Source organism: Populus euphratica, unplaced genomic scaffold (genome assembly GCF_000495115.2).
Source record: "Populus euphratica unplaced genomic scaffold, PopEup_1.0 scaffold781.1, whole genome shotgun sequence".
NCBI lineage: Eukaryota > Viridiplantae > Streptophyta > Magnoliopsida > Malpighiales > Salicaceae > Populus > Populus euphratica.
In genome coordinates this window covers 37,624-50,724 of record NW_011500645.1, presented here as the reverse complement: position 1 = coordinate 50,724, position 13,101 = coordinate 37,624, and the positions used below count along the sequence as shown (strand labels likewise).

General features: G+C 32.4%; 1 protein-coding gene across 8 annotated transcripts in view; it reads left to right on the top strand.

The window, feature by feature from the left end:
- Window positions 1-1,857: 1,857 nt before the first annotated feature.
- Window positions 1,858-13,101, top strand: part of LOC105115829 (fanconi anemia group F protein (FANCF)) — a 16,263-nt gene continuing 5,019 nt past the window's right edge. The window contains exons 1-9 of one of the 8 annotated variants that reach the window (XR_840397.1): window positions 1,858-2,146; window positions 2,281-2,379; window positions 2,476-2,957; window positions 3,192-3,393; window positions 4,302-4,472; window positions 5,806-5,909; window positions 6,188-6,256; window positions 6,360-6,400; window positions 7,761-7,846. Coding sequence is in view for 7 of the 8 variants with exons in the window: in XM_011012859.1 (XP_011011161.1) it covers window positions 1,979-2,146; window positions 2,281-2,379; window positions 2,476-2,957; window positions 3,192-3,393; window positions 4,302-4,472; window positions 5,806-5,909; window positions 6,188-6,256; window positions 6,360-6,400; window positions 7,761-7,843 (1,419 nt within the window). In the remaining variant the exon portion in view is untranslated. The other 7 variants (XM_011012860.1, XM_011012859.1, XM_011012863.1 and 4 more) reach the window with 7 other exon arrangements.

Sequence of the window (13,101 nt, the reverse complement as noted above, 5' to 3'; positions counted from 1 at the left end):
ACTATTTAAAGTTTTACTTGCATAGTAAATCATATAGGGTTTCTTATCTTTTTTTTGTCTTAAAACAGTACTAACAACATAATCACTAGTATCATATATTTTTTCAAAAGGTAATAACCAATCAGGAGGTCAAATGATTGGAGCAGAAGTAAGCAAGTTTTTAAGTTTAACAAATGCTTTTTCACATTGTTCAGTCCATTCAAAAAATTTTTCCTTAGTTAGAAGGTTACATAATGATTTAGATATTACATTAAAATCTTTGATAAAACTTCTATAAAAACCAGCATGTTCTAAGAATGATCTAACATCTTGAATAGATTTTAGTGTTGACAAGTTAACAATTAACTCAATTTTAGATTTGTCAACCTCAATTCATTTCGATGAAACAACGTGACTAGGTACAATGTCATTTCTTACCATAAAATGATATTTTTTCCAATTTAGTATAAGATTCTTTTCTTCACACTTGCTCAAAACCTTCTCTAAGTTAGTCAAACAATTATCAAATGAATCACCAAAAATAGAAAAATCATCCATAAAAATTTTAAAAAAATGATAATAGTAGTAGTAGTAATAATAATAAAGAGGAGGAGGAAGAAGAAGAAATTGATGAGAACTTTGAGATAGAAGATCAATTTAAGGATTAAACAATGATAAAAACAAATGTCAATGTTAGAGGATCCACTAATGGTATTTCAAACAAGTATAGTATAGACTAACTTGCCAACTGGAAACCACACACAAAAGAAGTTTCAATATATTATAAATGGTTAACATGATTACATTAATTATCTTATTCAAATAATACTAATACTTATAAATGTTATGAGGCATTCATGATTATAATTTATGTTAACAACAAATCAAGTTCCTTTCATAGCTTATGTGTCGGTTATACCATATAGTATGGGCTATGAAAGTGCTAAGTATTTATTGTACGAAGTGTTATACAACATAAATCTAGATTAACCATTTAACATACAAATTATTAAAAATGAACAAAATAACAAATACAAAACATGTTAGCATCAAACATTAAAGTCTATGTTAAGTTCACACTATACTTATTTTTACACCATTAGTGTAACATTTTCACCTTGACATAATAAACTTAGCTAAACATAATGAAAGAGAAAAACATAAATAAATAAGATAAAAACGTAAATAAGATAAAAGTTAACTAAGTAGAAGAAAGGAAATGAAAGGCATAAAAAAGATATTAATGAAAGTAAAGCTTAAACATTACAAAAATACAAAGAGAAAAAGCAAGAGTATGATTTTGATTTGGAAAAAAAGATACTTAAATTCATGACAAATGTCTCTTTTTATAGGCGCCAAAATTTAGAACTATTAACATGGCTAATTATTGAGTGGGTGACCACATCTTAACTTGATGATAATCCTTATCTTTTTGTCTGAATAAAACGTTATTAATAATGTCAGAATGTGACCTAACTTTTCACATGAAAGTTCTAAAAAATTATCTCAATTTTTTTTAAATTAATTTAATTAGGTTAAGTTATAAAATTCATGATCTAAGTTATAAAATTAAAACAACTTATAAATAAAAAATAAATTAAAATAAATTATAAAATTTAATTTATAATAAATTTAATATTAAAAAATAAATTTAATAATAATAATAACAACATCAACAGGATAATATTTATGTGAATAAATTTAATAATAATAATAACAACATCGACAAGATAATATTTATGTGAGGAGAAATTTCTCCCTATCAATTAGCTTTCGGTAATGGAGTGGAAAGTCATAATTAAAAATGGTACATTAAAAAAAAAAGGACAAAAATTGGTATTCTACATTGTATAACTAAATTGAGAATTGCAAGAAACAAAAAATTTGAGAAAACATTCTCACCTCTCTCCTCTCTCTCGGTTGTAACTTGTGACTCCCTCCCCGCGCTGTGCTGCTGCTCGTGCTCTTCGGTAGCGCAACGAGAAAGAAGAATAAGGGAATGGGGTGGAATTACCCATACATATCATTAGAGGAAATGGTGAAACTTCTAAAAGGGTTTGTAGATATAATGATTTTAGCATCTGGGTATCAATCCTCTGCTCTTTTAGCCCACTGGGACGCTCAAAACATAAAAAAAGCCATCCACTGGGGTTCCTTCTTCCAAAATGTAAGCCCCACAGTTTTTTTTGGTTCTTTAAATCAATACTCGTGTATGTAAGCATTAGTTCGTTTCTTCATTGAAAGGCAGACAGAGCATTATTATAAATGTTCCCGGTAATTACTACTCCTATGACGTCTTAGGTACTTGAGCATATGAGTACCTCAGATGTTTACCAGGACTCAATTAAGGAACTTGATGCAGCTCTCTGTCAAATGAAATCAAACCCTTATTTTCCCCAGGTTGTGGCTTTCTTCATTTTGAGTTAGTTTTATTATCTGTGACAAAGTTTGATGTGATTGCAATAATAATAATAATAATATATCTGATAAAAGCAGGGTCTTGCAAATCTATCATGCGATACTCTGAGTAGGGCAAGGAGTTTTGTGTTGGCCCATTTGTTCCAGACTTTACCACTGAGGGATTCACATCTCAAAGCTTTTTTAACTGCTGTAATTGAGATGGAGCTTGAGAGGGTTTCGGAATCGGAGCATGATTGTCTAAGTGTGTATCTTAACAAGTTAAAGCCGTGGAATCCGCAGCTTGATTTGATTCTAGAAAGGAGGGGTTTTGTGAAGGATTCTATGGTTTTATCAGAAGAAATTAGTCAAACTGTGAAGTTTGGAAAATTCAGCGATGATGATTTGACGAAGTTGACTCTTCAAGAAGTCTTCAAGAGGCAGTCTGCAGTGTCATGCATATCGACAGTGGAGACAGGCTTAGATGTCCTCTCTAATGCTATCAGGTGTAGTAGTGGGACTGAATCTGATAGTAGCATGCTGGAAGAACTAAAACTTGATGGAGCTCCTTCATCTGTTGGGTATAAAACGAATTCATTTCCCTAACTGTGAAATAAGTGCATTTTGTTTATTGACTGACAATTAAATGCATAAAACCATGTAGGCTTCATTGTTTCTTGCAAATAAAGTTTGTTGACATTTTTTTACAACTATTTCACTCATGTCGATTGGTTCAATTGAGCAAGTAGTCGGTGCTAGATTATAGAATTTTTACTTTGAGGTCAAAAACAGACACACTTTGGCTTTGTGTGCAGGGAAATAGAACAGCTGGTTGATTTTTTCACGTGGAATCATTGGAAATCAAAGATGGTTTCGTATTTTCTTGATAAGAGAACCATTAGATTGGTGTCAGGTGCCAGCATGATATTTTCTGCCCCTAAGATGCAGTGGCTACAAGTGTTTGAACGGCTGAATACTTCAGCAGATTGCAAGAATGATGGTTTGAGTGAAATAGTTGTAAGTCAATATAATTTTTGAAATTAAATAGAGGATGTAGTCTAATACATATAGCTTGATTTTATGACCAGTAATCACTCGTTTGGTTCATATTTTACAATGTAATGGTTATTTGATCCATGAGCTTTCAATATTTGAAATATTAAGAATTCCATTGATTTAGGAATCATCTACAAGCTTTATGTGCATGCTAAATTCATTGTGCATGTATTGTAATATATTTCAGCGTATAAATGGTTGCAAGCAGTGATGTTAACCAAACACAACTGCACTTGTGCTACTTGATTCACTGGCTTGCTTTGGAATGCACTGTCAAATTTTCTCATCTGGGTTTCTTGCAATAACTACATGTGACCTTCTTTCTCTCTCTCACGCACACCTTTTGATGCTATTTTATGATGGTTGTGAATGATTGTGAAGTTCGCTGAAAACCCAGCAAACTAAACCCATTTTTATACGCATGTTTTTTTTTTTGGGTTCAGTATGGGGAGGGGTCTAGGTTAAATTAGTGAAGGATGTAAATGAGAATTGAAATAGAATGATCAGGTTAGTGCACAAATAAGGTCAAATCTGGGTTAAATTTTGCATTTGTGAATCCATCCCTGAAACTAGCTTGTGCATTTCTGCATATGTTTTAATAGCTTACCCTTACATGTATCTCATTGATTCAGTAGACTGAGAAACAGTTTACTCTTTTGTTTTGATTACATGAGCATATCGTTGCTGTTATTAATATTGACATATTGTGATCTTGCTGTGGGCAATTAAGATTGTACTTGGCTTCCTGGCATGGATGCTGATGAATTACCGAATCACTTGGTTTTGGTGATCTCGATAGTGCATTTGAGTTGATTTACTGAAAATTGACCTTGGTTTTTAGGAAGTCCTTTGCTTTTCCCTTGAGACAGGAACTCCTATTACTCGGACGCATTGCAAGCCAATGGAATTGTCTAATTGAATGTGCTACATCAGTTTCATATTTCTCCGCCACTATCTCAAACCTATATTATGAGGTGTGCAGCTTGCTTACTGGAAGAGCTCAAGGTTTCCATTCCAGTGAGAGAGCAACAGATTCAAAGGTGCTCTATATACTTGAATTTGAATGGATTATATAGATATGTAAAACACACACACATACTCATAAAGAGGTATCCATTGACATGAGGTGCAGGTTCTATGCCTGCATGGTTTTATGACTTCCTATATTATTGTCATTCATATAAACATTTTTTGTTGTGCTAGTGTAGAATTTCAAATTGATCTACAACCATGACACTCTATCTTAGAAAGTAGATTTTTTTTTTTTAATTGAGAATATGAAGTAAACAAGTCACATGGATGGGATAACATACCTATGTTTGATTGACTTGAAATTTGGCAAGCTTGATGCATGCAGAAATATTGGGCTCAATTGTTATAAAGATCAAATTCTATGATGATTCCTTTAGTGTAAGAGTAGTATCTCTATGAACAAGCATCTGTATGTGATCCTTATTAACATTTGTTTATGAAAGAAGAATCACTTTTTTTCTTAGCGTTTGTTTTTGTGGTTGAACCTACTTTTCAAACAATGTTTTGCCTGAAAAAAGCATCAAATTGATGGTTTTTTGGGTGTTTTTCAATGGTTTTGATATGTTGAATCAAAAAAAAAAACCCATCATTTTGATGCATTTTCAATTGAGAAGCGCATTGCACCGCTTTACCAAACACATTAAACGTGGTGTCAATTAGTCTCAGCTTTTCATTATTCCTGTTTGTTTATACATAAAAGATGGATCTTTATGCTGCCTACCTTCCTCGATGAAGACCCTTGGACTTGGAGTGGTTTTGGACATAATGCTCAAGTGGCCATGGTTGTCTGTCTCGGGGCAAGCTGGGTGGAGTTCATTTTGAGCTTGGAACCTAATAATGTCTGTACTATTTATGGACTTTGTTGAGGATATTGCTTTGGTGGCTAAAGTTCGAAGCTAACCACGCCCATTGTGCAGAGTCATTTGGATGACTGGCCCTGGATGCTTCATTCAGCTTGTGAGGGACAAAGTGCTGCACCTATCTTTTTGTTTGTGTCCCCTTGAGCAAAATAATGAGCTGCACCAGGCATTTGTTGCTGGGGTAGAAATTTCATGTAGAGGTTCATGATAGCTAGTGGAGTGAACTTCCAAGGTTGCAAGAACGTGGCATTAATCATCACATATCTATTTATCCTTCTTTTGGTCTTTTGGAAACTGTTGCAGAATTTGATGCCCTTGGCTGAATGAACGATGTCATCTCTAAGTATACTTTGTTATGTTTCCTTACCGTGCTGTTTGTTTATTTATTTGCAATTCACTGGTGCTGTATCCAGTGTATAGCTCTACATCCTTTGTTCCTATGTTTATATTATACATTTTGATTGGTTTTAGCTGTTTATAGCAGGAAAGTGATATTCTTGAGTATCTAGCCAGACTGCAGGGCTATCAACTTTCTCTATTGTGGAAACAGTCCCCTGTCCTTGCAGCAGTTGCAATCCCATCATGGTATTCTTATTGCTTTTCTCTTCATTGTCTGGATGTTCTGGGAATTTAACTTATAAAGGAATTAATCTGATTTTAGTTTTCTTTTAGACTTGTTATGGTTGAACAAGTTTCATTGCATTTGTGATTTGTGTGAAATGATATAATCACACAGTTACAATGGAGCTCTTTAATTTTGATGGCTCTCACATGATTTTAACAAAAGGTGCTTCAAACTTCAATAAATGGAGTGCTTGATGTTTGTCCATTTGCAATTAATGATCCTGTAAATGGTGTTGCAGGTCACCTTTGTTGAGATTGTATCTAAGTGAAATAGAGACTCAAGTCAAAGGAGATTCTTCAGCACAGAGGTTTTGAGATTGCAGTTGCCTGTCTTCCATGATTCGGAATTAAAATCTTCTGACACATTTTTTCATCATTTTTTGTTAGCCCTCACATTTCTTTTCTATGCAGATGCTGCAGCTGTATTCAAGATAGGAAGCAGCACAAAGATTGTAAGTATATTCACCCCTTTCCAGCATGTGCACATACTTCATGATCTCCTACATAAATTTTAACTTCTACCTGCAATGCTGAAACTGGGAATCTTATGATAAATGCTGCAGTATGCAGTTTGCTTTTACCTTTAATGTAATTGGTGTGTGATAGCATAGGAAGAAAACATGTCGGATCTCTATGTCAAAAATCAGAGTACCTATCTGGAATTCAGATGGAATGTATACGAGTTGTTTTATGCAGAGTGCAAGCTGTTTCTCATGCTAATGCTAGAAATTTTGTGAGAATAACAGATAGTTCTCTTGATAGAACTCTTAATGTAGAACGAAGACAGTAATAAAGTAAAAAGGATAGTCAACCTAAAATCCACATGAAATACTTGAACCCATGCTCTTGAAATCCACAAGAACAAATAATTTTCATAACTCATTTTCCTCATAAAACAACCTGAGACACAAGATATGCGGGCTTTTTTAGGCAAAGCAAAATCTTAAAACAGTCTGATCAATCAAAATTGTTGCTGAATAAAAAATATTGGACAGTCCTAATACTAGTAGACCTCTAAATAACACCGACATCCTAAATGATAAGTTGGATTCCCAAATAATATAAGAAACTAAATTAACACATTTATAAATTAATTGAAAAAAAGTCCTTTTTCTGATATTGCATCAACTTTTCGTGCTTATATTTTACATGCATGTTGGGCAATGATGATGTTAATTCCAGAACCTGCTATTTGCTATTATCACAAGATTTTCAGAATTCAGATGGAGCTGTCTCCCTCAACCTTGTATAATGCAAGGGGTTTGCCGTGTTTAGAGTGGATGCTATCTTTGATGCTATTACTACGTGGTAGTATTATTGATCATCATAACATTAGCACTGCCATTTTCATGTCTTGTAAAATTGGGGGGAAGAATAGAAAATGGATTTGTATAGGAGGCTTACTTAACAAAACTTTTCTACAAACAAATGCTGCAAGAAATACCACACTCTACAAGGATAAATACAGATGTCTCATATTTTCTTGTTGTGTATGGATGTCTATATAAAGGATTTGTTTTCTCCTGTAAAGAAAAGAATTCTTTTAGCTAACCTTAACCACTATGTGACTGAGATGTAGTTGACTCGTCATTATATAACATTTAGCTTTGTCTTCTTGGAACTCTTACTGCCTTTTACATAACTGTAATCCATGTTTAGTCTTTATATATCATAGAGGAGTTTTCATTTAACATTTTTGCTGTGTCTTCTTGGAATTCTTGTGGCCTTTTCCATTACTGTAATCTACGTTAATGTTTGATAGATCATAGAGGAAACTTTTAGCTAGTAACTGGACTTATGATTCATGTATAGGTGAACTCGCTGAGAGAATTTGGTGCCTTTACATCTTTCACAGTTTTGCCTCTCATGCTATGCATGGTGCCAATAGTTCTTGACAGGTGAGCGTGACTGTGATGGTTATTGGTGAGAACCTTTCTGATACATGTCTTGCCAAGTGACAGATTTGCTTTTTTTTGTGTGTGTGTGTGTTGGAAAGATGGTATAATTTAGTTCATTATTATAGGTAAAATTGATCACGGATTTCTTAGCTGAAATTTGAAGTCAAGTTTTCAAAGACTTCATGTTGGCTCCCATGCTTCCATCTATACGTGGATTTCATTGTATATTATAGAAAGTGTTTTTAGATGCACTAGGAAATTTGTGGCAAGTGAAAGAGACCTGTTAACGCATTGCAAAAAATGACCACAATAATCATTGTTGTCTTCTATAGGTCTATAGGTGTTTTGATGTTTTTTCACACGAAAATATATTAAAATAATAAATTTTTATTTTTTAAAAATTATTTTTAACATTATCATGTCAAAACAATATGAAAATACTAAAAAATATTAATTTAAGTAAAGAAAAAAATAGAAATAAAATTAATTTTTTTAAAAGTACTTTTAAAATACAAAAACAAACAAGTTCTTAGATTCATGACCTATAATGGCCAAACCAGATATTTGCATTTGTTAATCAAAAGCATAGCTTAAAACTTCATTGTACTGTAGTTTTTGTGTTCATCTTCCTCAACAATCCTTATTTGCCAATAATCTGATTGCAAATGTAGTTTTGTGAAGTATCTATTTGAGAGTGTAATAGATATTGCGTTTCAAAGTGTTTTTTATTTGAAAATGTATCAAAATAATTTTTTATTTTTTAAAATTTATTTTTGACATCAACACATCAAACTATCTAAAAATATAAAAAAGTTAACTTGAAGCAATTTGTTTTTCTAAAAATAACGAAATGACAATTCAATTGCAATGTCACATGAACCAGATGGATGGTTTGCTCAATCTGTCCATTGTGTCTTGAATCTAAGGCGCCAAATATTTGTTCTTATTGTAATCTTATCCAATGCTTGATAATTGGCATGCATCTTTAGGCTTCCAACGGCTTTTTATCTAAAACAAAATGACACTATACAAAGCTTTAAAGGGAACCTAGCATTAATAAGTTCTTTCAACTATTTTCTCAACTCAGTTAATTTCATTAATGACATGCAATATTGGGATGAGATGATGGTGTCACTCTTGGCACCATCTTAATTCGATGATCAATGGCCTTTTCAAGTGGAAGTTTTGTAAAATTGGCCTTTTTTCATGGAAGTCCTTTGTATTAAATTTTATAGACTCGGCTTGTTTTTGTTTTTTCAGAAAAATCTTTTTCTTAGTGGAATTTAAAAAAATTGAATTTCTTTTGACTTAGAAATAATTTGCTCATTGTTTAAAACAATATTTTAACATTTTTTTTTATAACATAACAAATGAATCAAGTGATGAAATTGTAAACAAAAATATATGAATTAAAAAATGAATAATCATTCTCACATCATGTTTTTGGAGCCATAGTTTAGATGTTTGCAAAATAATATCTAGTGGATTTATTGTTCATGAACTTGTGAAATGTATTTATTTGTAAAATCTAAATCATTACAATGAACAAAGTTAAAGTTTATCTCTTTTAACTATTTGCCCTTGAAATAAGAATACTTCATCCTTGTTATTTCTTTTATGTTATAAAATAAATATATCCATTGTAATTTTTTTTTTAGCCTGAATATTTTTCTTTCGTAAAAATCATAACTAGGATTACACTCGATACTAAAAGCAAGTGAAATTTCATTAATTGATGAGAAAGCCTAAGGAAAAAAAAAAGCCAAATAAACTTCACTGATAAGAGGAATGTTCAAAATAAAAAGTAAAAATGACAGTAAGAACAAAATAAGGATACCCCACCAAAGCAATAAAAAGGGTGAATAAAAAAACAACAAAAAGAAAAAAAATATTAAACAGGAAAATGAGTTAATCAATTAATAGTGATTCTAGGTCTTTAAAACCTTGAAATACATTTTGTGTTTTATAAATCATTTTTTTTCATAAATAAGAACTATAGCCTACATTATGTGCCCTTTACAAGTTCTTTCTATTCAAGCAAGTAACCTGGATCAATAAAAGACGCTCTCAGAATGCAAAAAATGTTTTCATAAGAGTGGTGACAACGTGAGCAAGTCACTCATTATTATTCATGCTACTAAAATGAGTGCTCAAAAAGAGATTTTTCTCAAACAAAACGTCAAGCTTTTACTCTAGCCTTTTGCTTTGAAACCCATAAAATAGAAGGTCACCTCATCATGAACTTTCCATCAATTTTAATTTCATTGACATAAGAACAAATCATTCATTTAAAAAAAAATTCAAGATTTTAAAAACAATATGTTTTAAACTCACTTTAGAACAATTTTTGTTCTCAAAACATAAGATGTTCATGATTTTAAAATCATTTAGGATAAAGATTTCTTCACTAAAATGGTGTAAAACCCAACAAATAGATAGTATTAGGTTGACCTATGCTTGGAAAGAATTAAAGGAAACAAACTAGCCTACTCTAGGTAGAATTTGGGGGAGGAAAATCAACCTATCTTAGGTGGGAAATGTGGGGTGGTAACCAGTCGTAAGATAATTCAAGAGAGATAAGAACAAGGATGACCAACACCCAAACACCCTCATTTCATTTAAGAAGGGTATAAATGCAGGAGAGGAAAAATAAATGACTTTTCCTCTTCTTAAAAATTGGCTAGCAACCTTAGCTACAACAACCATCCCTTCCTAATAAGAAAATCTAACCAAATCAGCTTGCATGTTATCTTCCTTGAATGAGTGGAGAGTTAGAAAAATGAGAGAACCAAAAACATGGAAAAAGGAGCCTATAGGGCCGACTGGAACAAACAAAAGGAAGAAGGAAGAAATCAAGAGAAAAGAGGAAGAAAAAGAACTAAAACCTACCCTATGGCTACTTCAAATCGTAAGGTAAGAACAACATCACTTCCTTGTTTCTTTGAGATTTTAGGACAAAAGGAAGAAGGAAACCTCGAGGGAATGGCTTAGTGTTCTTACACCTATGATTAACAAGGATTAGATAGAAAGATTGAAGAGAATGGGGCGAAAGAGGGACATAATTCTAGAACCTTTAACAAAAAAAATGGATGAATATGGATGAACAAACCTTAACTAAGGACCAACCAAGGGAGATAATGAAAAGAGATGAAATGAAGTGATAAAATTCATAATTGTGACCTTGTTAGACTCATAGAGACATGTTTGGGCAGAAATAAAATTCATGTTTATGTTAATGTATTGATTATGCATACATGATTGAAGAGCTTGTGTGAAAGTGAGATGAAATGTGTATAATTGTAGTTTTGTTAAGCCTTTAGAGACATGTTTGAGTTGAAATAGGAACCATACTATGTTAATGCTTTGATCTTGTTTATGTGATTGATGAATTTCCATTGTTATGAACCAAGTGAATGAAGGTGTGATTGTGGCATGTTGTTGTAAATATACTTGTGATAGAAATGATGGATTGCATGTGTAAATTGGGAGAGAATTGACAACAATGTTTGATCAAAGAAAAAAGAGAAATCATGAAGGAAACTTTGCATGATAAACGCCCTTAGAGAAACAAGATATAGGATGGAAATGAGACTCCTGCGTAATATGAATTGACAATTAATTTGTGTTGATGAATTGGCATGATTGAATTGAAAACATAACATGTATGATCGTGGTAACATTAGGTTTTGATTTTGAAATGATGGTTAAGAGAACCTTTGCAAAATATATATACATGTTGAGACTTGGTTGCGTATTGCTTGATAACCTTAAGATAAATTAGGTGTGATTTGATAACAATCTATGTCCAACTAGGTTGGATTATGTTATAAGGGGAAAGCTTAGCATAGACCTTATGCTTAGCCTAGGGAAAAAGTAAGACTAGAAATAACTCCATTGCTGTCGATTTTTGAATCAGTAGCAACATATTTTTTATTGATGATTTCTAGGTCAATAGCGACTCAGTTTTCATTGAAGATTTTTGAGTCAATAGTAGATTGTGTTCGCTAATGATTTTATGCGTCAGCCGTGGAATTAGTTTTCGTTTATAATTTCTAAGTCAGTAGCAACTTAGTTTTCATTGATGATTTTGAGTCAACAATAGATTGTGTTCGCTGATGATTTCATATATCAACTATGGACTTTGTTTTTGCTAACGATTTATATGCCAACAACAACCTAGTTTTTGCTTATGATTTATGTGTCACTAGTGACCTAGTTTTTGCTGACAATTTCTTGTAAAGAATGACTAGGGTAAAACAAAGTAATTTAACCATGACCACTGTATTAATGTGTCACTAGTGACCTAGTTTTTGCTGACGATTTCCTATAAAGGATGACTAGGGTAAACTCAAGTAATTTAACCATGACCAATGTATTAACTCTATTCCCTACAACTTTAATAAAGAGGTTAGAACATGCAAGTAAGGATAATACAATTGATGAAATAATGAGGCTTGTATTATATATATAAGGGGTAATGAAAGGAATATACTCATTTAGGTTATTAATGAAAAGTAGTGATAATATTCTTTTAAATATTTAATATCATGCTTAAATTATTTATAATTCTTGTATCCATTTTGCATTGTAACAGAGACGTCATACAATCATTGTGCATAGGAATCCCGTCTCATAGGTCCACATATTTTGTTATGAACTATGTATCCGTATGTTAAGAGGTTATGTATTTTGTTTGACAAGGTCATCTTTTAAGCATTCGGTCACCCAAGTTCATGGTTTGTCCAACCATCATTATGGCCGACCATGTAACTAGGTTTGTACCTTAAAAATCATCTCTCTCTCTCTCTCTCTCTTATTGTATATTCTAGTTTTAGGTTCTTTATTCAGCCCCATTATTATCTTCCTTTTTAATTTAGTTTTTCCCTTAGCTGCTAGTGTAAAATCCTGTGCATTCCCTCATGGTTTTCTTCTTCCTTTCAGTTTCAGGAACTCAAGAACAGGTAGGGAAAAGATTTGGTTCATGCCTTACTCTTTTCAGTAGCCTTAGGAAGGGATTAAACAAGTTTTTCTCCTCCCCTTTACTCATGATTTTCTACTTTTTCTTCCTCTATGGTTTTGGTTTTTCCTTCCTTCTTTATCTAGTTGCACCAGTGACACGATGAAAAGATTAATATCTTCTCCGAAGTGCAGGAGTGTCGAAGTAATAAATAACCCGACAAGACCGGGGTCGAACCACAGGGAGGTTAATTGTACAAATTATAAACAACAATTATAAAACAACAATAACAACAACA